The 26,490-nt window shown below is 36.8% G+C and overlaps 1 protein-coding gene across 1 annotated transcript; it reads left to right on the top strand.

The window, feature by feature from the left end:
- Positions 1-11,188: 11,188 nt before the first annotated feature.
- Positions 11,189-11,599, top strand: LOC115919063 (sodium/calcium exchanger regulatory protein 1-like). The gene has a single exon (XM_030998617.1). The coding sequence runs from the start codon at positions 11,189-11,191 to the stop codon at positions 11,597-11,599; it is 411 nt and encodes a 136-aa protein (XP_030854477.1).
- The last annotated feature ends 14,891 nt before the right edge of the window (positions 11,600-26,490 follow it).

Here is a 26,490-nt window from a genome sequence, read left to right as displayed (position 1 = left end):
CTTTGATATACAGTTCTCTAATTGACGTGGCCCCTCCTAATTATGACAATATCTCCAGATACGCCAATTTCCCTGGCATAATTAATATACCGAGTGGATTATTCCAATTGACAAGCCCACTGATCATGAGTCCGTACTAATTATTATTTCAAACAGCAAACAATCATGAAAAGTGGGTCTCGTGCTCTCACCCCAAAATTTCATGTACGTCCACTAGGAGCCAAAAGTACATTAACTCTTTCTACAAGAACATAAGTTAACGCCCTTCTAGCTGGCTCGTGGCCAAAGGGGTTATTTTCTCTATTGTTTGGATTCAAGCTGATTTAACGATAATTTCTTGCTCCGGAGGGCAAGTATTTCTCTGCTTGGTTTGTTTTGGATGCTGCCTCCAATGAGTAACATGGATCTCTTGGAGCATGCCCTAACAACTTCATCAACAACTTCTTCCCCTGTTTTTCGCGCCCTTTATCAAGACGACCGCGAAAAGTAAGTCACTTGATTCGTATTGATCTGGGCCAACACTTCTCATCAGCCCCATAGTCTTCGAGGATAGCCACCTTAATGATGGGAAGCCAAGTGGATCATGCAGGGGCTTCATTAAAGACGAGTGTCAATATAATTATGGGCAAATAACCTGGTATAAACCTTGGTTGTATAACAGGGAGCCAGAATACTTGAATTTTTAAATTAAGACAAATCCTAAGTACACGATATAAAAGACACTGGAGAAGAAGAAAAACAAATTGGTTTAAACAAAAACATATCTTGATTGTGGGCATGAACATAACCATGGTGATATGACGTAATCATGACTTTCATGGTTTTGTGTTTAGCTATAACAATTTAAGAAATTGCCATTCATTTGTACCCCCCCCCCCCCCCCACAATCATGTGTTTAATCTCAATTTTATCTATTATCCTGTATTCGTCGTTTTGGTGTTAAGGTCTTCCACAAAAGACTACGTATTAATCAACGAAGCAAAATTTACAAATTACCCGACGCCTGCGCATAATCAGCAAGTGTAGCATATCTCTCGCATGGCATGATTATCAAATTCGATGTAGCGCGTAGTCGATCTCTCACATGGTGCATGATAACATGGTAAAGATAACACTCCAAAAGAAGCATTATCACGTGACATTGGTCGAGGTGTCCAGCATGTTTCCATGCCAAGACGTGTTGCTCACATGGGACCTTGCCCTTGTCAAATTAAAAAGTAGAGAATAGAGAGGGGCTGTAAGCGCTGTAGCGATCCAAGAGGTTTTTTCTGAGCAGTTTCATATCCATTTCTTTCCGAAACGACACTAACATGATCGCCAAGACTTTCAACCTAAAGAAATTTCAATATCGTTGTGCTTAAACTGTTGGAATGTGTGAACATGACCATGCCATATTCGGTAATCCAAATACGATCTCTATTAGCAATACAATAGGCTAATGGAATCGCCTTTAAATAGATTTTCTCGAAAGCCTGTGCAATCGTGTTATATGTCTAAATACATTTGGATAACAGTTTATATAGAATAAGAACACCTCGCCTTAAGAAAAAAAATCAAAAGTATATATATTCACCAATATTGTTTTTGACATGTAACACATCTTTTTTAATTTATTACGATAAGCCCATGCCCTGGTTTTAGAACATAGTCCTATTTTCTTGAAAAATACTTTAACCGATATTATAAATCGGATGCACGAGTTCTTAGTTTCAGAAATATCAAAAAGGAAGTAGGACAACTAATTTTTTCCCATCGATTAATAGGAGATACGCCAGATGGATTTTCCTGTTCCTGGTGAAACTATAGTGTTAATAGTTGGCGCCAGGTTTTAGTTGGCGCCAAAAGTAAAAGGGCATTTCTATTCATCATTCTGAATGAATTCCAAAACATCCACGCCGTCTCATAACGAATTAAAAATGAATACATGATCACCACGGGCATCGCTTGATAGAAAGGAAGCAAAACAAAAACGTGTGACTTAGCAATAAAAAATGGTAACCAGAGAAACAACAAGAAAGTCACGACATGGTATAGTATCGAAGTGTTATATCAATGAGTCATTGATGATCATTTTACGAAGATATCAATAAAGTATGACATGAGTTCCGGACATACTTCGAGGCTCTTTTCCCTGATTTATCAACAAGTAATGTCCTTTAAGCTACAGCTACTGAATTTATCCAGTAAACTTGCAGCTCGAACACCAACGGTGAATAATCGAAAAATAAAAAGAGATATTGATATTTCGGGATCGTTTTGTATAAGGAAATTGTATTTTGAACAAACGGTGTAATATTTTTCAGCTAATAACTATTGTCCTTCATTTTTGATTAAAAAAAAACTTTTGTTGCAGGATTACACAAAATCTGCGTTTATTATTGACGAAGAGGAATTCATCCGTTCATAATCTGCTTATAATAACAATCATGATCGAAGGCCTTGAGATATAGAGACATTGTTCTGGGAATCACAAGCATAAATGGATGCTTGGAGACACAAAACGATGACTAATCACAATTGATCGCTTTCATATTAGGATGAATGGTCATTATTAGATCGGTACTCACTTGCTGCCGTGTTCGAATTCAATTTTTCATGTGGAGTGCGGACTGAATCATAATCATCAAGCTGTATACAGTTGCAATAGCGTATCAGTGCCTGTGGCTAGTTTATCGGGTTCTAAAATAGACATCGTCCTGTTTAACGTAGGGATGATTTCATTTTTTTTATTAGAAATAACACACACGCTCCCCCTCTCTCTTTCTCTCTTCCACCCTCTCTCTCTCTCTCTCTCTCTCTCTTCCCCCCTCTCTCTCTCTCTCTCTTTCCCCCCCTCTCTCTCTCTCCCTCTCTTTCTTTCTCTTTACTTCCGCTCCCCTCTTTTGCCCTCTTTCTATTCCTGTATCTACTCTTTGCATCTTTACATCTTCTTCTTAATAAATTATTTTTATCATACACTTTCTGCCATTACATATACGATTACAATTTTTTTAACTTGGCCCATGTTCTTACTTTTTAAGGGTGGTCACATCTAAACTGAACTGCTCTTCCTGTGGCAGTGGCGGAGTATATTTTCACTCTTTTCAGAAAAAGCTGTATAAACACATCTGGTAATTAAACGATCCACCGAATATTCTGATATAGTAACAATCTTTTGAACTAATATATTTTCGAGAAAAAGCATTCGTTATAAAATGTTAAAGGATAATGTATATCTGTGAAGCGCTTTGAGAGGGGCTGCGGTCCTGAAAAGTGCTATATAAGAACGCACTATTATTATTATAAAAATTAGGCCATATCGAATAGGCTGTGGAAGATCCTAAAGCACAAACAATGATCTTTAGGGGAGTTGAACCCAAACCTTCCATTTTTCGCAAACTTTCTTATACGTTTCATATCAGCGAAGAAGCTCTATATCCCTTTTCTCTCACTACCATTTACTCTCTCTGTCTATATTCCTCTCTCCTCCCCCCCCCCCCCTCTCTCTCCCTCTCTCTGATAATCTAGGTCTGGGGTTAGATATCGTCATGTGACAGTCTTATTCAATCTGAAACTTTTTTGTATCAATCTTCAAACTTGTTTCATTAGTTTTTCATCAGCCAAGTTTCCATGTGCATTTCTTTCATGTCTATATGGCTTGCCATCTTCTCTGCTTTTAACTGTCTACCAAACTAGTTCAGGGGGTCAGAGGCCCGCCGCCATTTTGGATATTTTTCAACCCTTATAAATTGTGACGCCATCACTCGCAGCTCCCACGCACGTGGTAGTAACCGAGACGGGCTCTCCGCCGGTCGACCACCTTACCGTCGCGACATCGGCGTGATCGTCTTACAGCCGAAAGGTCGACAACCACGGATAACCCAACATATGAAATAAGGACGACCTCCTCTAGCCAACCACCTCGTTCTGATTCCCATGTTTCCATTGAGAAATGATATTGTAGTAAACATGTTTTGAGACATGTGCCCGACATCAGGCTCCCATTCGAGGGCTAAGCCACGGAATGTTAATCGAAACCGTCGTTCAGCTCCGGAGCGACAATGTGCTGCCGGTGTTCATGGCGTCTGGGAGCGGAGTTTGATACATCATTAGTAGACATTGCTCTTACGTCTTTTTGTCATAATCGTTCTAGCTAGAGGGGAAAACAAGGAGGGTAGACTGTTGGACGGAATATGATGCTTTCCTACATGAAAAGTTAGAACCCCCTTCTCCTTCTTTTTGTTATTTTTGATCAACATTCTGGGGTAAAAAATAGGTTAGAGTGTTGGACTCTTCCAAACATTCATGTGACCGAGACGGTAAAACGAGCTGGGAGCACGTCATAACTCGCCTCAGAACACTGGCGGCCTACCTTTTTTCCCTCCTTTCCATCATTCTTTCTTATTCGATGAAAGTTTGAATACTAAGAGATTTCAATAGACTCTTTGAAAATAAAATGTATCGAATTGATTTTCTCTTGAGACAATTATCTCAGAAATACAATATTCACCGTGGCATCAAACAGGACGATTTAAAACATACAGTTTAAATATAATATGCAAGAGTTTTGGTCTTCTCACACTCAATACAAATACACTTCCAGTAAAATAATATACACTTCCAGTAAAATAATATGCACCTCCAATAAAATAATATACACTTCCAGTAAAATAATATACACTTCCAGTAAAATTATATACACTTCAAATAAAATAATATACATTTCCGATGAATGTTGGAACCATTTGACATCTTAGATATAAGCCTAATAAATTACTTTTCCTGACTAGAGATAACAATGATCTGTTTCTATTGTAAGTAAAATAAAACGCTTTAATCTTCATGAATATTAAGAATTGTGAATATCGTTCATACAGGTCTTCATGTGTGTACATTTAAAGCCCTCTAAAGTGTTGGTAGCCCCCCAAAAAATGATGGCAAAATTTCACTGAAGTATATCATAATGTGAAAGATGATGTCATTTAAGACACATTTCTGCAAGGATTTTCAAAACAAATGTGTTTGAAGTCGAATATAGATGAAAGAATACACAATTTAGGTTTTCTGCGTACAACAGAAAACCTAAATGTGTATTCTGTTAACGGTATTTGACTTTGAACACAATTTTTTTTTTAAATCTTTGCAGAAGTGTGTCTTAAATAGTTTAAATGACATCTTTTTTTCACATTATGATACAATTTAGGCGAATTTTGGGGCTCCCAACATAATTATAAGAGGGGCTTAAATAATTATTTGAATGTCAATAAGATCTTTCGTATTGAACCCAAAACTGAATAAAAAATTTAGATCAAGGTCATTTAGATAAAGGTGTTCCTGTTTTTCTTTGAAGAATGGTACGGGATAGCAAGGTTCAGCAGTACTTTGAACTTTCGAAAACTATGAAACACTCTTGACATGTTAATATAAGAGCCTAGCAAAATGCTTACGCCACAAGAAAAAAATTCTCTATCACTTTCACGATTAAGCATGAGTGTTCGCTTCATACAAGGCACACGATTAATCAGTTGCACCAGAAGTAATTTGAATAGCTGGAATAACTACCGAACCTCCAGATGCTTACATAATTAACGCAAAGGGTATCCCCTGACAGCCTAGTTTAGTCATGTTTCTCATGTTCAACGACATTATTTTCCTTTCTTCTTAACCACTTTGTGGGTTGGCAAGGCGATCCAGCCAACCGGTTAATGTGTTTCCCAGTGGGACAAGACTAATAACCGCCACTGTTTTTCGTTAAAGACCCTATCCGTTGAAAATACAAATTTTTAACAATGGAAAGCTGAATGAACATAGAATACAAATATAAAGGAATTAAAAAAAATTCTCTGTCAGTATTGCACAAAAGCGAATTAAAACCCATATTTTCCGCAGCTCTCCAAATTACAGGTCACCAGGGGTCAAATTTGCCGCAGTTCAGCCTATATAGCTGAGGGCTTAATTAATGCAAAGTCATTGTAAATATGCGTACTCCACATACGATGATGTCATCAATTCGATAGCTAGTTTTTAGGTAAACAACTCCCGATTTTCAAAGCTGTAGATTTCGTGTTTTCAGAGAGCTGTTACTCGTCTGACAGGAACTAACGTAGCATATAATTGGTATTAATGTAATCTATGGCTTGTAAGCTTTCCTTTGATATGTAATTCATCTGTTTCATTTTTCACTTCTGACAGGGTCTTTAACTTGCTATCTGTGTCGCACTGTGAGTGGGCCACGTATAATCTGCGACTAAGTTCGCAACGCCTGCAGCCCCTGTCGGCGCGTTCATATCTGATACCATTTCCTGTACTCCAGTGGAGATATAGATTTATTGTAAAGTGATGATAATACTTTGATTTTGTTCTTTCTTTTCATTGCATTTCAGTTTACTCATTACTTTATTCTTTTGGATAAGTATACCATGTATAAATGCCGCAGATATCATTTTTTGCTACGATGATAAACGGCGTCTTTAAAGATAAAATATGCTATTTTCCCTCAAAAATTATCTCCTTGATGCACCACTAAAGAAGATGGTTGTACAGTGTGTTTTTATTATGTATCTGTTCAACCTTTTTTCTTCTATTTCTCTGGCTGTAAATACCGGGTCGATTCTTGCATAATAGTTTTACATAAGTTAATGATCACAATTACTTGTCATTTTAGATCATTTCAGCAAATTTCATTTTTATTAATTGATTTTATTATTATTATGACTTACAAGAGTCATGAGGTCTGGTATGATAAGTATAAATCATTGATTCACAAATAGGTTAAAAAATGAACATTTATTAATTCCTTAACAATTAACACTATTTCCCTTTAAACGGAATTCTGATGAAGACCTATGTATTTTAGAAGGGAGTTATGCGTATACAGATTATCATTAGAGTAACAGTTAAAAAATCATTCATTTTCTGAAGATGTTCTTTCCAAGAATTGTATCCCTAATTTTCGTTTAAATTATATATTATACGATAAGGGATAGGACTCACGATAGCTCTGTAAATAGCTACGGTAACTTGTTTATTTTTTATTTTTTATTTGATTGTTTGTTTTCTGTTTCCTTTCCTTTTTATTCTTTTAACATAAAGTCGGCTGCGAAGTCCATATAATATAGAGACTTGTCCCTAATCATGATTAGAGCATGAGATGATGTATTGCATCATTAGGAAAATACAATGCATACATTTGAATACTTTGAATACTTCGAAAAAGGAAACTTCCTCTTTATGATCTTGGGACGATAAATCCTCAATCTCAATACAAAAGACAACGCACTTTTGCACACATTTATTAAAGGAACATATGACAACAAAACTTCACACAAATTATTATCAAATCGATGTTGTATGAAACGCCGATGTGGAAAATAAAGCTTAACACTGACATTACACTGACATTATTATACCAGTGTTCCAAAGCAACACTAGTATAATAATGTCAGTGTTTGTCCTAATAAAATGCATTGCTTACTCCAACACAACAGAAGCTAACCGAAATTCAATGGAGATTTTGTACTTAAACATAAGTGCTTATGAAGTGAGTTAGCATCACACTTGCATTAAAGTCGATCATGTGTCGTCAGCCTGAACACAGCATTTTATTATCTCGGTTGAGAAGACATTATCAGTCATCGTAAAAGGATCTCTACATTTTTCCTCTGGAGATTTAGCTCCCTAAAAAGTTTGCTCACGCTAAAAGAATGATGTACTTTACACCATGTCCTGACCTACTTTCTCAGAACTGGAACACTCCCTTTCTCCTCTATCACTTTTATGTGGGTGTTATTCGTGTTTTTTCTCGTCTGTATTCTGCCCCTAGCTGGTTAATGTGACTCCCTTAAGAACAAAAAGCAGAAAATTTGCTCGGCTGATGATAAGATCAATGACTATTATATGTACACACATTGCCACCAGGGACTATTTTCACGACAATTAGGTGTTGAAACACTGCAAACTTTCTTTGAAACGTGGTTAAACTTGCACGCTTACAACATTGAACCCTTAAATATATCGCGCATTAATTTCACAGAATTTCAATAAGCGTATATAGAGATAAAATTCAAAGTGTGTGACATGGTTTTTATTAGGGAGACACTTCGGGGGTGAAGAGGAAAGGTCAATTAACAATGGTTTTAAGGATTCTTTATATAGTCATACCTCCCGATTTCTAGCTAGCCATTCCATGTCTGCACTGTCTCATTTAGAATATATGAAGAGAGTGCATTAGAAGTCTATTCGTGGGCGGTAATGACTCCATTGTTATTGGTAACGTATACTGTTTTACGCTTTCTAAGGAGGGTAGACTTGTAAATGTTGCATAAAAATATTGATTGCCTTGACTGTCGCCACAGCTATCTGGGTGTCTGCCTGTCCCTCTATTTATTGATGTTTATATCAGCCAGCTCTCTCAAAATAGTAATTCTAGGTCACAAGTTCTGATTGGTACTTTTGCAAGTTCTTCAATTTGCGATTATTGGGAATTTTTTTCGTCATTCTATAATACACAGTTAATTTTTTCATTTCATTAATAAGTAATATAGAGACTTAATAATGGCATTGCATTTTAAAATATTCTATACAACCGCGCACGAAAATAATCAACGACGGCTTTCAAGTAAAGCCACTTGATTTTATAACAGTGACAACATAACAGTACTCGATTAACCTCTGGATTACTTCAAGTCTTTCTGGTAATCATGGTGGTAAAGCCCACATAACATGTTATTTACACTTGATAAAGATATTCGTTCTCGTCTATAAGACGTACGATTGTCTGTAATTTGAATACAAGTTGTGATACTTCCCCCCCCCCTCAAGATGTTTCTCTTTTCATTTTCGGAAAGAAATAGTTTACTGCCTTTTGATTCTATCCGATGCAGGTGGGATAGGTACGCGCTCACACCCCCCCCCCCCCACACACACACGAACACATACACACACACACACCCACACGCACAGAGGCGCGCACACGCACGTACCCTTATGATTATATAAACCTACATGCATAGAGCAGTTTTATATTATCGATCTAATACGATTTACAGATGTAACAAGTAAAAAATAAGGTCGAATCGGCGAGCCGGTTTCCGAATAAAATAATGAAAAGCCACGTGGTATATTAACGTAATCTTTACTTTGGTAATCCCAATTCGGTTGACCTCGGCCTCCTTTCCCATCTCACCCCAGTCTACCACGGATCGAAGATCCGGGAATTTTCCCTTCCCGGCATCCCCCGCAGCCAAACTTCCTTTCTTCCTCTCCCCAATCACCTCTTATCACGAATGTGCCGTAAAGTCGGTCAGTCGACCGAGGTTCCAGGGGCTTAAGTTTTTTTTTCTTAATGTTCGACACCCCATGTCCATGGCCGAGGGGCAATCTCCTATCCCGGAGTTATTATTAATTCTGATGCGGTTCGAGCACCCCATCTTGTGTGATTTAAATGAATAATTTATATGGATCATCCCCCGGCACCAACGTTTGGAAAGAGGAAGAGGGGGGAGAGGAGAGTCTTGTCGAGATCATAAATAAAAAAATGACCGTCATGTTTGAATGTCCTAATTATTACCCGAATCGATGGATCGTGAGTGTTAATGATGATAGGTTGCCGAGATTCATTCACTAAATATAGCTGAATTCTACGACGTGGATGATCGTCATTGTATTTTAACCTTAGGTCAAAGAAAACAAACAGTGACTAGAAATAGATGATGGGGGTTCTTCTTGGCTCGTGAAGACGTACGAACGCTTTATAGAACATAATCAAACAGATATAACACCATGCATCATCTTGTTCTTCAGCGCTGCAATGACAGTTGAAATAAGTACATGTACTTATATCAAAGCCGAAGGCAAGAATTCCCCAAAGTTAATTTCGAAACATATAAGAATTAAATCTCTCCCTCTCCCTCTCTTTAATAAACTCGTCATTATCGTTTCTAAACTGTGATTGCCAGAGGTAGTAACTCTACTTAAAATGAAACGAGTAAGATTGCATTATTACTAATACATGTACCATTTTCATCAAGACGATTTAGCTCAACTAGTAACTCAAAGTTTGTTTGAAGGCTTGTGCCAAATTTGTAAAGACTCTATCGTCTGCTCAGAGCCAGAAGGTTGTGTTAACTCTATGTTATAAATATATGAATATATGACTTAAAGCCCTTCTGACCCCACACAGACGCTATTTATTTTGAATTTCTACATGGTGGTTACTCTAAGGGCACCATATATCAGGTAAATTGGCTAATTCACGCAATAGATAAGGATATGGGTACTCTTTTTAAAAAAAGAGTGAATTTTCACTCTATTTTCACTTTCTTTGGAGTGACGTCCGTGATCACTTGTTTAGGAGTGAAAATCGATTGATTTTAGAGTGCTCTCTAAGAAGAAAAGAGTGAATGTTCACTCTATTTTCACTACATTTTCATTCTCCAGAGGAGTGACGTCCGTGATCACTCGACGGAAAAAGTAAATAAAACGACAAATGAATGAAGGAAACGAAACAATATAAGCCGACAGATCATAATAGAAGGAGAAAGAAGGAGTGAGAGGGGGTTGTATCTGTAAGCAAATGGTAAGCATGCACTCAGTGGCGCTTTTGTAGCGTATTATGTCACAACGCTCCACTCGCAGAACTGACGTGGCGGCATCTATCTAGTATTTTTGACCAATCAGGGAGGAGGGTTGTCATAACACTGAAAGTAGTGCGCCAAATTCACTAGAGAGCCGCCGTGTGATGGGTGCTACCAGTCAGCTCTGTCGTCTGTTCCATATAAATCGCCCTGAACAGCGTGCACAGATCAACAGACAGCCTGATAATCCCCAGCACCAGACGAACTCGTATCATATTTTCTACTCACCATCACTCGGCAGACAGGAGATTCGTTAACACCGGCTCACGGGCATCATAGCTGAGGTATGCCAGTTGGGTTGACGGGGGATAGCCCGACTCTCATCCCGAAGAATTTCCGTTTCAATCCACCGCAATACTTGGTGAACATTCCTGTCAGTGTTTAGTCTGTAGTCGCCTGTCACTCTTTACGATAACTGGAGTGCAAACAATCTTCCAGAGCTGCAATCAGCATCCTCCTTAAACGCAAAACTGTGAACTTGCAAGTTTTCTTTTAAAACTCACTCACCGTTAGCCTTGTGACTAACTGGTTCTTGAGCTTGCCGCGATCATTTACCATTAGAAACAGTTACAATAATGGCTCAACTGGTTGGAAGTTGGAAGCTAGTCCGCAGTGAGAGTTTTGAGGAATACCTGAAAGAGATGGGTGTGAATACCCCAATGCGGAAGCTGGCGACCCACATGCATCCTTCTTGCGAAATCAAGCGAGACGGGGATTCCTTCAGCATCAAAATGAACGTCCCTGTCATCACCATACACGAACAGGGGTTTACCATCGGCGTCCCCTTCGAAGACCTGCTCCCCAACGGCCTGAAGCAGATGACCATCGCCAGACTGGAAGATGAAAACAAGATCAGATTCCTGGAGGAGGAAGAGTCTGATAAACCACACGTGGTCGTACGCGAAGTCATTGGCGATGAGATGATCATGACTTGTTCCAAGGGCGATGTCAAATGTACCCGGATCTTCAAGCGGATCGAAAACTAAGCAGAGGAAGGAGATTGATCACCGCAGTCAGCTCCCGTATAACACAAGGTCCATTACTCGGACGACCGGAAACATCGCCGACACCCTAAATTGGTAAACCACAAGTTTAACTGTTATATAGCACTATATGTAGTCTAAAAAGTACATTTAGCTTCACTTCAACTAACAGTGTACGCTTTTACCACTAGTAATCTCATTTTATTAGTGGCTTCCAATACTTCAAGGACTCTTAAATTAATTTTCTTGTTTGGAAACCACAATGAGCCGTGTCGTCTATGTGCCTAGTGTATACAAAATAAACTGACGTCTACTAACACATGTTATGTCACGCCCGTTGCACACGAAGAATTATTCCGCTGACGCAGGACTGCGTTAAAGATTGACTCAGTCTTTGACGTACCATGAAAGAGTGAACGACATCACACACAGAGCACATGAAAAATAACAGTTAATTGCTTTTGCGTACGGGCTAATTAGCTGCAGAGGCTTGAAAAGCGCATCTTTTGACGCAGTCGAACTTGGGTCTCGTGTGCAACGGGCGATCGAGAAATGGCGTTAGACGCAGCATTGTTTCTGTCAAAGAGGTCTTTGAAAGGCTATGCAGTATGTGAGTACATATTACATGTTGAATTCATGTTAAAAACCTATGAGAAGCAGCTGCTATTCACAACGTGTGTATTATCACTCTAATCTATATAAATATATTTGTATATTTAGAACAGGAATTTTTGCTGCAATTCGATCGACCAAGTTAACACTATGTTTGTCATTATGCCTTTTGTGCTTACGTGTGAATAATATTCCTGGAATTATCGGTGACCAATTTTTGCTCATTTTGTTGAGTGCATTGTGATGTTTTTTGTATGATTTTAAATTATAGTAGTGGCATTGAGATTATTGATCTGAATCATTCTGTACATTGTACAGAAGTAATTATAACGTCGACTTGTCAATAAAAAATTAAAAAATAAACGTCGAAACCACCAAAATAAGCTAATATTTCACAATTTCAAATTATAAAGTGAGAAAAAAAAATCAATATTGCTCAACAAATAGACAGGTCTAAACTCACGCAAATCACTTTCAAACGTTACCATATGAAAAATATTGAATCCAGAATTGTATAAATCATATATTCGGTGAGGGTAATCTTACAATAGACCTGTCTTTTAATAACTGATGGTTATTCTTCATCATGCTTTTGACGATGGTGCAACACGTGTCATTTTGTACTATGATTTGATTTCGCAATATCTGAATATTCTTCCTTTACATGGGCATGATAGATGTCATCTCAAGTTACTGCCAGACTTGTAAAAGATAGCGGCATCTGTTATTATCTAAATATTGTCTGTATATAAATATGTATTACGTTCATGTAATAAGACAATGGATGTGTGTCTCATGAATGCATCGTTTAACGACTTAATCAGCAACTGAAGTAGTTCAATTTAAGATGTTAAGTATGCTGTAAAGAGATACTGTGTATTTTAGCTTCTCATTCATTATTATAGAATCACACTAAGATTTCATTAGTCTAACTATTCTTACCCGTTTCCTCATCCTATAAAATTACTTAAGATTATAAAATAAAACTTTTAAGTTTGTACCATCCGAAATATAAGGGTTTTAATCTGATTCATTGCACCCTTCAAAGTGCAAATCGCACATACACTCTAAAAACTGAAATGTGAAATGTCAATTAAAAAGGGCCGAGGAGTGACCACTCTTTCAGAATGTCAGATTGTTTCTTTTAACCTGCTAGATTCAACCTTTATAGTGTTGGATCCAGCACGTTCAAAGTGTTAATCTACCATTTTGAAAGAGTGGTCACTCCTCGGCCCTTTTAAATGGTGATTTAACATTTCAGTTTTTAGAGTGTAGTCTTTCGAAAGGCTTAACTGCTGTAAATTGTAAGTTTAAGGATGCCAGGTGCATCATGCAAAAGTTGAAGCTAACGGATAAAATTGGGCATTTTTTAAGGGTTCTACTACTGTACCGTTTTAGGTTGCAAATATAAAACCTGCATTCTTTGGTGTCTACTATGAAGCACAATGTGCAAATGTTAATGATATGTAAATACTGATGATATGAACAAATGTAAAAGTTACCACTTTATGTAATAACTTCAGATAAAAAACTAAGTGCACTCTGCTAAATTCAATCGAAGCATACGATTTGGTTTAAGTGAATCGTACTACCCTTCAGTGAATGTTTAATTTGCGTAACTATTTCCAAGTAGTGTTGTCTACTTCAAAGAAAGTATAAAATCATTTGGGCAATTTCTTGACTTTATTGAATGAGGTTAACTATTGATTGTTTAGTGTATTGAGTATAGTGAGGTAGCAGTGGCAATAAGAAAAAGTGTACAAGCAGTTCTCTTTAAGAATGAACGTCTACACCGCAGCCGTCTGGAGTTTCACAATATGCATAAATTATGTTTAAAAATATACAGTAATAAAAGAACAACGAAATGTTTCAGCATCAACGTAACCACATGTTTGTTATGTTTATTTTGTTCTTATTGAATGCAATTCGAGCAAAGTGCACTCCATATTTTTCAAGCATTGTGTTGGTAAACTTGACATTGTGATGAGCTCGTCAAAGAGCTTCTGACCTTGGGGGAGTTCTATTTTCAGGTGAGTCTTAATTGAGATGAAAAACAGGGGATGCAATGTGCGACCACATTTCGATCTGGCGTGCGACCAGCGTATCTGGTATGGTTGGGAGACCCTGACATTTTATCGATCCGAGACTAAACAAAACAGACAAGCTCATTTTTTCCAGGTAGAAATCAAAGCGTTCCCAACGGCTATATCCCTGAATATGCCTTCCCCCTTATTCTCTCTCCTCTCACTCTCTCTCTCTCTCTCTATCTCTATCTGTTCATCATTAACTTTGGTGGGGAGGGGGAAAGGGAACAAACAAATTAAATCGATATAGTACCGTAGCAGATTTGAAGGTCAGAGGCACCCTACCGTCAAAGATTAATAATGTCAAGGAGAATATTGAGAAGAGTCATCCAAAGTTTGTTCGTGTGTGTGTATGTATGTGTGCTGTATGTGCATATTGTGTTTGTTTGAATACCACAGAGGAGTTTCCTTCAACGGGTGGAGTCGGTATAGCTTCACCCACTAAAAGATGCATGCACCTGAAAACAAAACAGAAGAAAAAAATTTAAAAGGTACACATATTCAATTTCACTACCAGATTAATAGGCCCAATTATATATTTCGAGATGATTTTATTTCCATCGCTCTGTTACTATGGAAATAAAGTAGTAAAATTACACATTCATTCAGCAAATTCCACTGAGACATCACGATGTTTGTCTGTTCGTTTTTATGCCTCCGCCACCGAAGGTGGTGCCGGAGGCATCATGTTTTCGGGTTGTCCGTCCGTACGTCCGTCCGTCCGTACGTCCGTCCGTCCGTCCGTACGTCCGTCCCGTTTGACCGTTATCACAATATCTCAAGAACCATTTAAGATTTAAACTTAAGACTCGGGAATAGTATTTATCACCATAGGAAGACGATCTGATTAGATTTTGGAGTACGTAGGTCAAAGGTCACAGGTCACAGAGGTCAACTTATGAAATTCCTTGTATTGAGTTTGTTAGCGCGATATCTCAAGAACCATTTGAGATTTAAACTTCAAACTTAAGGATAGTATGTATCACCATAGGAAGACGATCTGATTAGATTTTGGAGCACGTATGTCAAAGGTCAAGGGTCACAGAGGTCAACTTATGAAATTCCATACATTGAGATTGTTATCATGATATCTCAAGAACCACTGGAGATTTAAACTTCAAACTTGGTGATAGTGTGTATCACTATAGGAAAACAATCTGATTACATTTTGGAGCACGTAGGTCAAAGGTCAAGGGTCATAGAGGTCAACTTATGAAATTCCATACATTGAGATTGTTATCATATCTCAAGAACCACTGGAGATGTAAAAACTTCAAACTTAAGGATAGTATGTATCACCATAGGAAGACGATCTGATTAGATTTTAGAGCACGTAGGTCAAAGGTCAAGGGTCACAGAGGTCAACTTATGAAATTCCATACATTGAGATTGTTATCATAATATCTCAAGAACCACTGGAGATTTAAACTTCAAACTTAATGATAGTGTGTATCACCATAAGAAGACAATCTGATTAGATTTTGGAGCACGTAGGTCAAAGGTCAAAGGCCACAGCGCACATTATGAATGCAAAAACAGCTTGTGATCGCGTTATCTCAAGAACCGATTGATGGATTCATGCCAAAATTAGGTCATGTTTGTTACTTACAGAGCCAATGAACTGAGTAGATTCTTGGTTCATAAGGTCAAAGGTCAAAGGTCATGGGCCCATTATGTATGCAAAAATAGCTTGTGAACGCATTCTCATTAGAACTGACAGATGGATTACTATTTAACTCAGAACATCTTGCAGAGCCAATGAACTGAGTAGATTTTATGGTCATGAGGTCAAAGATCAAAGGGTCATATATGTATATGAGAAATTGCTTGTAATCACAATATTCTGAGAACCTGTCAATGGATTACCATTGAACGTGAATTCAATTTTTTTTTTCTGTTTTGGTTTGTAAAATTGCTCTATAACGGAGGCATCATTTTCGACTGCGCGCAGTCGAATTCCATCTAGTTTTTTTATATGTTTAAAAAAAACCACCTGATTGTAGAATATGATAGCCTTCAACAATCTGGAATAACGTTTATCTGTGCTGAGAAATTTGTGACATCGGATATTTTTTTTCTCTCTCTAGGGTCACATAAATCGAGGTTGAGGAAAGGCACGGATCGATAAGTAGGCCTCATCAAGTACGTTTTTTTTATTCGAAATCATATTTTGCCACACTCAATTACATCATGTACCAAAAACATATACGGCGTATGTGCGCGCGTGAAAGTGCGTGTGCGTTTTTGTGTGGTTGTGTTTTTTTTTTGTGTGTGTGGATGTATGTGGGTGTGTGCTGTTGTGGTGATATATATACTTTAAAATTGTTTAAAAAAAATATCGGTAATTATGTAGGAATCTAACACAATTTCATATTATTTAGATATTCTAAGGTCTCTTGTTTGACAATGAATCACCATATCGTTTTTTTCAATATTTCTATCTCCGATTTCGGCCTTCGCATATAGATTTTATATCGGATCAACCAATAAGTTTCATTAATATAAAAATAGGACGGCTCCACATTGCAGAGAGGAATATTATTTCACACTGTAGTAATGCATGTGTCGGTGAGGATATAGATTCCATCCAGATATTTACTACTTGTGTATGACGTGTTAATAAGCTTAGTGGCCCGGGTTGAAAGGGGGTGTTCAGATATAGACCGCAATAAATCAAATTAAGTGACTGGCACCACGGAACTGGATCAACGGTTATATGATTTCATTATTATCTAGGACCTTAGATGACAACATGTCAATTCATGTTTTAAGAAGTGATAAAGCGATGTTACAGCCCCTCATGTTATACAATGTTGGTTCACTTGTTTACCATCAAAATGTATACAAACAAGCCCAAGGCGTATTACGTCAGCCAGAAATGTAATAACATATCGAAAATATCGGTTCGATGTTCTACATAATTTCTATTTCTGATCCGCCGCCTCGCAGTGGTGAGAAAGAAAAACATACATCTAAATATTATTACTACTGCGGCGGCGACATGTTTGTTTACAAAAATATCTCAATAAAAATATCCCCTGACATATTTTTGCTAAGAATCCGGATTCCTGATCGATACTAAAAAGACCAGAGACATTTCTATACATTTTTTTCTAAGTTTTGATATCCAGTCTGTCCGGCGTAACAGTGATGTTGTATCAATGGCGGCACGGTTTACTAATGATAATGGTTTGTTAAGATTAAATGTTTTGTCTGAACGACGGAATAAGGCCTATAGCAGACGAGAAGTATGTTTCGAATAGATGCGTCAATCGAGTCTTTGACGAGAAATTTAGTGCACACACCAGCAATTCAATGTCGTCTTTGCACCGTTGATTTTGCAATCAACTTTTCTGCGATATTACGCGCACAAAGACCGCGCATGTCGCTAACGCAGTGCTACGTCAATAAAAACGCCTCGTGTGCAGCCGTCTAAGGGATGTTTTGCGTGACGTTTAGAAAAAAAGTCTGAACGACGAATGTGATGCGTTTAATGAACTACAAGGTTTCTGTAGTTTAAATACCTAATGTGGAGGATAAAATAGAAAGTAACATGATGATGGTTCGAGATGCTATTGAAGATCTTGTCACGTGGTTTATAAGCGCGTCTGGATGGCATCTTAAGCCGCAGGCCTAACGATCAATCGCTCTTTCAACGACTGCACACTTCCAAACAATAGTGCGGGGTGCAAATGTCAACAGGATAATGGACAACTAAATACATCCGTCTACCGCAGACAAGTAATCCATGCATCAGTCGAGACATAAAATTGCGTTGAAAGTAAAAGGAAACCAAAATAGATAGCGAATAGAGACCTGGAGAATGCAAAATGCAAATTTAGTCAACGATTGAACTGTCTGGCGGTTTAGTAGTGTCATTCACCACAAGTGAAGGATGATTTTTTTTTATCAATGGGCTGAGAGGATATTACAGGTAATAACAAGTCTGACGTTGAAAGCCGAGAGATGAAAGCTTCTTCAAAGTTTTACGGTCTCTGATAGGAGCGCAATTGAACTTTCGGTTGGATTTTGGCGTCGTATTTTCATCCCTTTACTATCTCTCTCTCTCTCTCCCTCTCACTCTCCCCCTCTATCTCACTCTCTTTCTCTCTTTCTCTCTTTGTATCTCTCTCTTTTTGTCTCTAGCTTTCAGCTCGCCACTTCCTACACATCTTCTCCCTTTTCGCTATCATGAACTCGACGTGTTTGTATGAATAAAATATGATTTCCATGAAACCAACAACCATTATGAAGGCTCTTTCACTATTACGGTTTCATGGAATTAATTTAAACGCGTTTTCGGACAGTGGTATTCAATCATTACATTTAATTTCTCATAAACAACAATTGGTGTTATAAACAATATTTTCTGCAAGTGTTTTAATATCTACTATAGATGGTTGTTAGCTTACCAGAGCACTTTGCATCATTATAGCACTCAAACTTCCCATCGGCTTGTGCCCGTTTCAGAGTCAACCCCCAATCATTTTGCATTTCACTACAACATTAAGGTGCGAAGAGTAATTGATTGTACTTCCATAACAGTGTATAATGGCAAGGTGAGATTATATGACATATAGAGAGTGCTTGTATAAACCTGTTCAAATTGTCTAGCAAATAAATCAATAACTGTGTCCTTCGTTGATTCCTGTCTGTATGTCATGGTGAAATCTTTTTCATTATCTTTTTCATTTTCTTTTCCCAGATATATCTCCATCATATCGTTCCTAATTTTATTGATATGTAATTATGTTGATTAATAATATTTTTGTTATCATTATCATCATCATCGTCATCCATCACCATCACCATCATCATCATCTTCATAATCATCACCATCATAATCATCATCATTGTCATCGTCATTCTTATCATAAGTAAATTATCGTTCAAATATTTATAGGGCATAAAGACAATGAGAGGCAAGCAGACACTATAACATGGAATTGTATTGATTCTTCTCTGTCACTTTTCATCCTACCATACACATAAAACACAATAGTCATCATTGTATATTCATTTATGCATTTCTATAAAGAGATAGAATTATCCATCACCCCAGCTCGAAATAGTCTATATATATTCAGATCAAAACCACAAAGCAATAAAAAGCAACAAATGAAAGTGCAGCCACCACGTACTTTCTGTCAGACCATATTATAATATTGACGCATATTTCCATGCTAAAAGAATGACACATACTTAATCACAATACAGTGGTGATCTCGCTACGATAAACATATTAGCCGATATATCGGCATATATCTGTAGCAAGCTGATGGTGTTCATTCAACCATGGTGGTGCAATTGGACGTCCTAGGCAGTCTCAAGGTCAAAGAAGTAGATTCGGTTAAGTCAAGTTTACACTGGCACGACGCATCACCACGAGTCGAATCTAATCCGTCAACATTTTTATTTTTTAAATCCATTTCTTTTCATGTTTTTTCAGATTTTCTTTACAAACTACATTGTTTTACCTAATAAACAAATCATATATAAATTATAATACTTCATCAAATTAAATTCATTACATTATAAGACTTACATATTAACATAAATCACATGAAGTAAGCTCATTATGTGCATACTTCGTAAAATATTCTAGGCATAGTTTTATTAGATCGGGAACAACTACCCCTCAATCTCTTATCAAGTCTTAAAACATATCCACCCCTACATTCCAACAAACAAGACACACTCGAACATACTTGTTGATCGAAAATCTTGTTTGCTTCATCCAAAGAAAACACAGTCAAACAAAATAACAGTGGAATCGGATATAAGTAAGGGTACCCCTTAATGCAAAATGCATCAGGTGGACATTAACACACACACGTACACACTCACACACATACAAACATATATATATATATGTATATATATATATATATATATATAAATATATAACTATATATATATATAAATATTTAATCAAAATTGTTTGTAATTTTTGAATTTTGATCTCTCTGTCTAAAGGAATAAATTCGAGACCAATCATAGTCAATACAGCAACAGAAACACTCAATAGATGTATTTAAATTGGGATATAATATATATATATATATAGAGAGAGAGAGAGTTTTTTTTAATAATGATTTTGTGGACCCTCCGACAGGCCATTTTATCGAAGATAAATATCTGAATAACATATTTGAATACATGAACAAATGAATATCATATGAAACTTCAGAATAAGATATACATAATAAATATAATAAACGATGACTAAAAGCATAACATATTGATAATAATATAATATATAGGTTTAAAAACATGTTTTCCTGTAAAACCCTGATATTCATTATCGCTGACAAAGTCAAGAATAAAACATATATCCATGTCCATGCAGATATACATATATGCCTATATACCTATACCACTTAAATTAAATCAATAACCTTGCATTTCATTCCATGGTATATATCAAGCGTGGAAGAAGGCTCGTAATAACAATCCACCGCCGGGGGTGGAGTCCAAGTTCTAAAGATGTGTCGTTGTTGAAGCGCCAATAATATTGAGCGGCCGTGGGGACATGGCTGCATGTATGAGGTCTTTATTCAGAAGAACCCAGAAGCGTGTTTGCACTTCGTTATCATCAGGTTATGATGAGTAAGAAAAAAGGATAATCAGATTGATGGACATTCCTGCTTACGAGACGACTCCTGCTGTGTGGCAAAGGAGATATGATTGCCCGGTAAAACTTCATTGATATTATACTTCCTCGATTTCTTATTCTGTGCAAATCCATAGTTTCTTCACATTACAAACTGTTTTTAGGCTATAGAATTTTGTCCGTAATTTGATATTAGCAAGTCTCTCCATTTAAAAAAAAAGAAGATGATAATAACAAATATTAACAATAGTAAAATAGTTATAATGTTAATAATAATAAAATATTGATAATAATAATAATAATAACAAGAAGAAGCAGAAGAGGAAGAAGAAGAAGGAAAAAGAAGAAGAAGAAGAAGAAGAGGACTGATAATGATGTTGACAATAATGATGATTACTATCACGAGAACCCGTTCACTTTGTCAATTCTACGGCTAATATTTAGTAAAACTTAATAATGGCTGATTAATTGACAGTATTAATTATTTAGTTAGTTAATTGAATAATTGGTTTGTATAATTGATATAACATTGTTATGATTGATTAATTGGGTTGTGGAGCATTTCGTTAATTGATTGAATGATTAAAAACATACCCCAAAGTCGGGTCGATTTTACCTCAGGCTCATCTATCCCATGCACCAAAGGGCTTAGACTCGATATGAATGATTGATTGGTTGATTGCTTGCTAGATAGGTTCATGATGATTTAATTATTTATATATACATAATTGATTCATTGATTATTCGGTATTATTGGCTGACTGACTAATTGATTGATTCATTGATTATTCGGATTTATTGACTGACTGACGGACTGACTGATCGATTGATTGATTGACTGGTTTACAGACATGATTAGTAAATCGGCAAGAAATAAAACATAACGTATACCTCCTCCCCCTCCCTTACAAAACACAATCGTCTCTAAATATGATGATCAGTGCAAGGTAGCATGGCAGTCTTCATCGTGCAATTTCTATTTATTTGATGGGTCCATTAAACAATTATTTCTGTTGTACTACGAGTGGATGCATTTGTACGACTCTCTTCTCTCAACCATGGATATATTACTACGATAAATTAATTACTTAAAATACCTTTTTTGATTAAATAGCTCAAGCTAACCCAACTTTTTCTTTAATTTATATTTAATTCCGGTTTACCACCATCTTCTTTCCTCGTTGCCCTAGATGTCAAGGAAAGATACCCCAATGCCCTTCAGTCTGGTGTGCATCACCATCCATTATTAATGATAATTAGCGAAGTAAAGTAAATGAGCACCCAGCGATAGCCATAGGTTAATCAAAGGGGACGATCTTTTGATGTGCCTGGCATCTGCCGAACCCATTACTCATGGCGTCTATAATGTTAGTAACAAACATAGTTGATTCTCAGCGGGGTTTTCTTCAGCGTTGATGGTGTTTGTTACTCTGTGGCAGTTGGCTGCCAGTGGTTTGACGTTTGATCACATTTTGATCGCAAGGTTAATGATATCATTCACTCTATACTGATCACCTGGTATTGCCTTGCATAAGGTCAAAGAGGCAGTGAATCAGTATCAACTATCACAATCAAGAGTAGATATCACCATTCCTATAAAAAGAGACGGCGCTATAAAAATCTATTAATTATTTCATATAGGACCTCATTATGATTAAGCTATTGAGCTTCTATTATCCATCTTGTCAAGTTAATTCTTTATATTCTTGTGTTCAATGTTGAATTTCATTTATATCTTGATATTCAGTTGTATTATACATTTAACCCCAATCTTCAAGCAGCTTTCAGAAGGCAATATTATTGATAGAGAAATATTTTAGTGAAGTTAATGAATGGATGTTAAGGAACAAACTACTCATGAATGAACACAAAACAGTCTATTTTGATTATTTCTCCTAGTCTTAGACATTATTTACCGGATTGTGTTCATTTGTTACTTGGTTATGCTTTAGTTGAGCCCTTTAAATCAGTCAGAACTCTAGGTGTTGAACTTTACTCTTCGTTGACCATCAGCTCAACAGGTTACCTCACTTAGTAAATCATTAATTTTTAATTTGTATAGTATGTCTAGGGTCAGAAGGATGTTAACTGATGAAGCATGCCATTATGCTATTCGCTTTATTGTTTTGAGACGTCTTGATAATGCCAATTCTCTCTTGATTAATATCAATGTTTCAGATCTTAATAAACTTCAATCCAGAATCCAGAATCGTGCAGCCCGTAAGGTCTCAAATGCAAGAAAATGTGAACATGTGTCTCCTTTGCTTAAAGTTGCACTATTTGTTTACAAATCCATGTATAACCTTATCCCACACTCTGTTTTGTCCCATCCAGCAATCAAGTTATTCATTACGTTCAAGGTCAGATCCTCTTCTTCTGCAAATCCCCCGCATCAGAAGAAGGGTCCACAAAGTATAACTTTTTCTAGTCCCACTATTTGGAATAGTCTTCCATTAAACATTCGTTCCTGCTCCTTAGTCGAATCATTTAAGAGAAATCTCAACACTTAGTGTTTTCTGTGTGATTGTTTTTTGAGAAGGCGTTGTGTAGAGTTGTGTGGGATTTGAACGAGGTTGAGTATTTTATGAACCAGGCTTGATTCATGTGTGGTGTACAACTTTTGAATAACTTTACACAGCTTTACACAACAAATTTACAGTGTATGCGCTTGGAGAGAAAAATAGTTATTTATAACAATGGCATAGAAATGTATTCGATTCAAAACTAATTATATTAACTGATGATAGTTGTAATTGAAAATACGACTCAACCACGACCCGTCTTTTCCTGCGTCAATTTATCATACCCCTTTGCAAATTAAATTTCTGTAACATAACACAAAAATCATCTAGAATGAAATAACAAACAAAACGGCAATGGGAAATAACTAATGGATTAATGAAATATGTTATTTCCGACTGGAAGAAAAACAGCTTTACCGGATTAACTATATACAATTATTTTCAATTGGGGGGAGATGGACTCCGTCATTGACATTTGATGACATTTTACGAGGATTTCATTCAAGGTTTTGAGGGAATTATCTGCAATTTATATTCAGCGACCAGCAGCTAGCTAAGCTAGGATAAATTCGGGATGTTTAATGAAGCTAATCCGCGAGACTAAAGAACGCATTCATTTTTATTCTCCTTGCCTTCCAACTCTCTCTCTCTCTCTCTCTCTCTATTACATTACTTTCTCTATCGCTATTTTCCTCTGTTCCCTTTATCTTTAGATATCCCCCTCCCCTATGTAAATAAATCTACCACCTCTCTCTCTCCTCTCTCTCTCTCTCTCTCTCTCTCTCTCGTTCACACACACACACACACACACACACACATACACTCTCCCCCTCCCCCTGTCTCACTTTCTCTTTACCCCTCTCTCCCACTCTCTCCCTCTCTCTCATTGTCTCTCTCTCACACACACACACACAAGCACACATCACAAACACACACCCTCACATACGCGCGCGCTCACACGCACACACACACTCACATCAGACGCCATTATAATAATAACTTTTAAAAGTTTATATGAGATAAAGAGAAGGGGAGGTGAAAAGCGTAAGTGGGAAGGACAACTTAGAGAAAGAAAGGGAAAGAGAGTGCAAGTGTGTCGTGATGGTGAGTGGGTGTGTGGGTGTGTTGGATAAGGATATGCAATACAGACACTCATTTATTTTTACCTGACTATATCCAAGTGTTCGAAAAGAAAACAAACAAACGAAATTATTAAGAAAAGAAAACAGAGGTATACGTGCGTAAAGAATTCAAATATACAAACATGGAATGACATTACGAAAAATGATAAATATGAAAACAAACACAACAGCTGTATGATACTGATAAATAGAGAGAAGATGGATAATACATACCCGTAAGTAAATACATGGTTAGATAGACATAAAGTTTTTAGAAATTTATCTCTAAAAAGGGATGCCTGAAACAGGTGTATACATAAAGAAAGTTTAACAAAGAAAACAATGAGAGAGAGAGAAATGTGTGGGAGGTATGATCATATTCTGTGCGTGGGAGGATTGACTGAGTTCATCTGACTGAAGATTCAGCAATAAAAGGTGAGAAAATGTGCATTCTAGACAGTCCTGAAATGATAGATTTTCTCTCGCATATCCATCACATGGCGTAAAACAACCGCAACAGTTGTTAAAGCTGATCCTTGCCAGCCTTTCCCTAACATTACCGGTGACACCGGCCCGCACAGTCGACAGTCGCCCTCGAGTATTTATTATTTTCCCGCCAAATGCCAGACGGATGAGCTGACGAAAATGTCATTGATTCTAAGTGACAGCTTTGAAGATTACTTTCAGATTTGAAAACATGGTGGTTAAATGAAGGAATTAGGCACTGTCTTGGTGGATATGTTCCCTGCCTTCGTATTTATTTGCATGTGTGGCGTTGTTTGAATCGTTTTAGGTAGAAAATGAGAGACAGACAGAATGTCTGATGTCGTAGAGAGGAGGCAATAACCGGTAGTTTCTACTTTCTTGAAAATAATTTTAATTCATTAAAAGAAATTGAATCGTATAGTTGTAATTACCCATACTGTCACTTTATAAAATCATGGGTTTAGAACGGGTACTAAAAGATGAATGCTCCATAAAGGTCATAATAAAAGTATCTCAAACGAACATAACTCCATGACCTACGATTTTTAAATGCAGAATAAATAATCTAGTCACTGGGAAAAGCGGAGTGAGCAGGCAGCATTTTTGGCAAACTTGTTAAAATTGCATTGCATCAAAGGCCCTAACTTCATTAGTGATATATCAATTTTTCACTCTATTAATCTGTGTTTCAGAGCGGTATTAAAGGTGAAATTCAAAGAAAATCACAAATATGTCAACTAATGTATCACTAGAAACTGTTAAGATAACAGATGGCCATCGTACAAGTTTTAGGTTAACTACATATTGGGTGATTTATAACAAAACAAATAAAACCACCTCCATAGCAGCTGGGATGTACAGAGATTCGCCAGAAAAATAACGATTTTTTAATGACGTCACTATATGGATCTGCCCAAGCAGACGACATCCCATAAAGAATGAACATAATTGCAAAGCTATTATTTGTTAAATTATAATGAGTTTAGTGTTTATAAATGTAATGGCATGTCAAACAATTCAAAAGGGGATATGACCCGATTCTGATCACTAAAATATTTTGCTTGTAAATACATAGGATAGGGGTTAATTAACAATCAAAGAAACCAGACTTTCAAATTGAAAAACCCCCGGAATGATATTAAGGACGGCATGCTCAATTTGAGATTATTCTATTGTTCTCATAACTTTTTTTCTTTCAAAAAATGTTTTGCAACCAATAAATCAAATCAAATCAAATCAAATTTGTTCCCTCTTGAAACGCCGAACATACCGCGGTGTGTGCAGCTGAATATACAATGGCGTCTTATTTTGTTTACAAGCGTCAGATTCCTTTATTTTTGTATCGCTGCATTTGTCATCAAAATAAAAACACGCGCGGGGTTTAGAGTGAGGCAATAGATTATACATTTAGCCTGACGGTAGTGAAGTAAGAGAAAGAACTCAAGAGAAGATGAAA

This window comes from Strongylocentrotus purpuratus, unplaced genomic scaffold, assembly GCF_000002235.5.
Source record: "Strongylocentrotus purpuratus isolate Spur 01 unplaced genomic scaffold, Spur_5.0 spur5_scaffold_5, whole genome shotgun sequence".
NCBI classification, from domain to species: Eukaryota; Metazoa; Echinodermata; class Echinoidea; order Camarodonta; family Strongylocentrotidae; genus Strongylocentrotus; species Strongylocentrotus purpuratus.
Note: the sequence above shows the minus strand (reverse complement) of the source record. Positions and strands in the feature narration are given on the sequence as shown.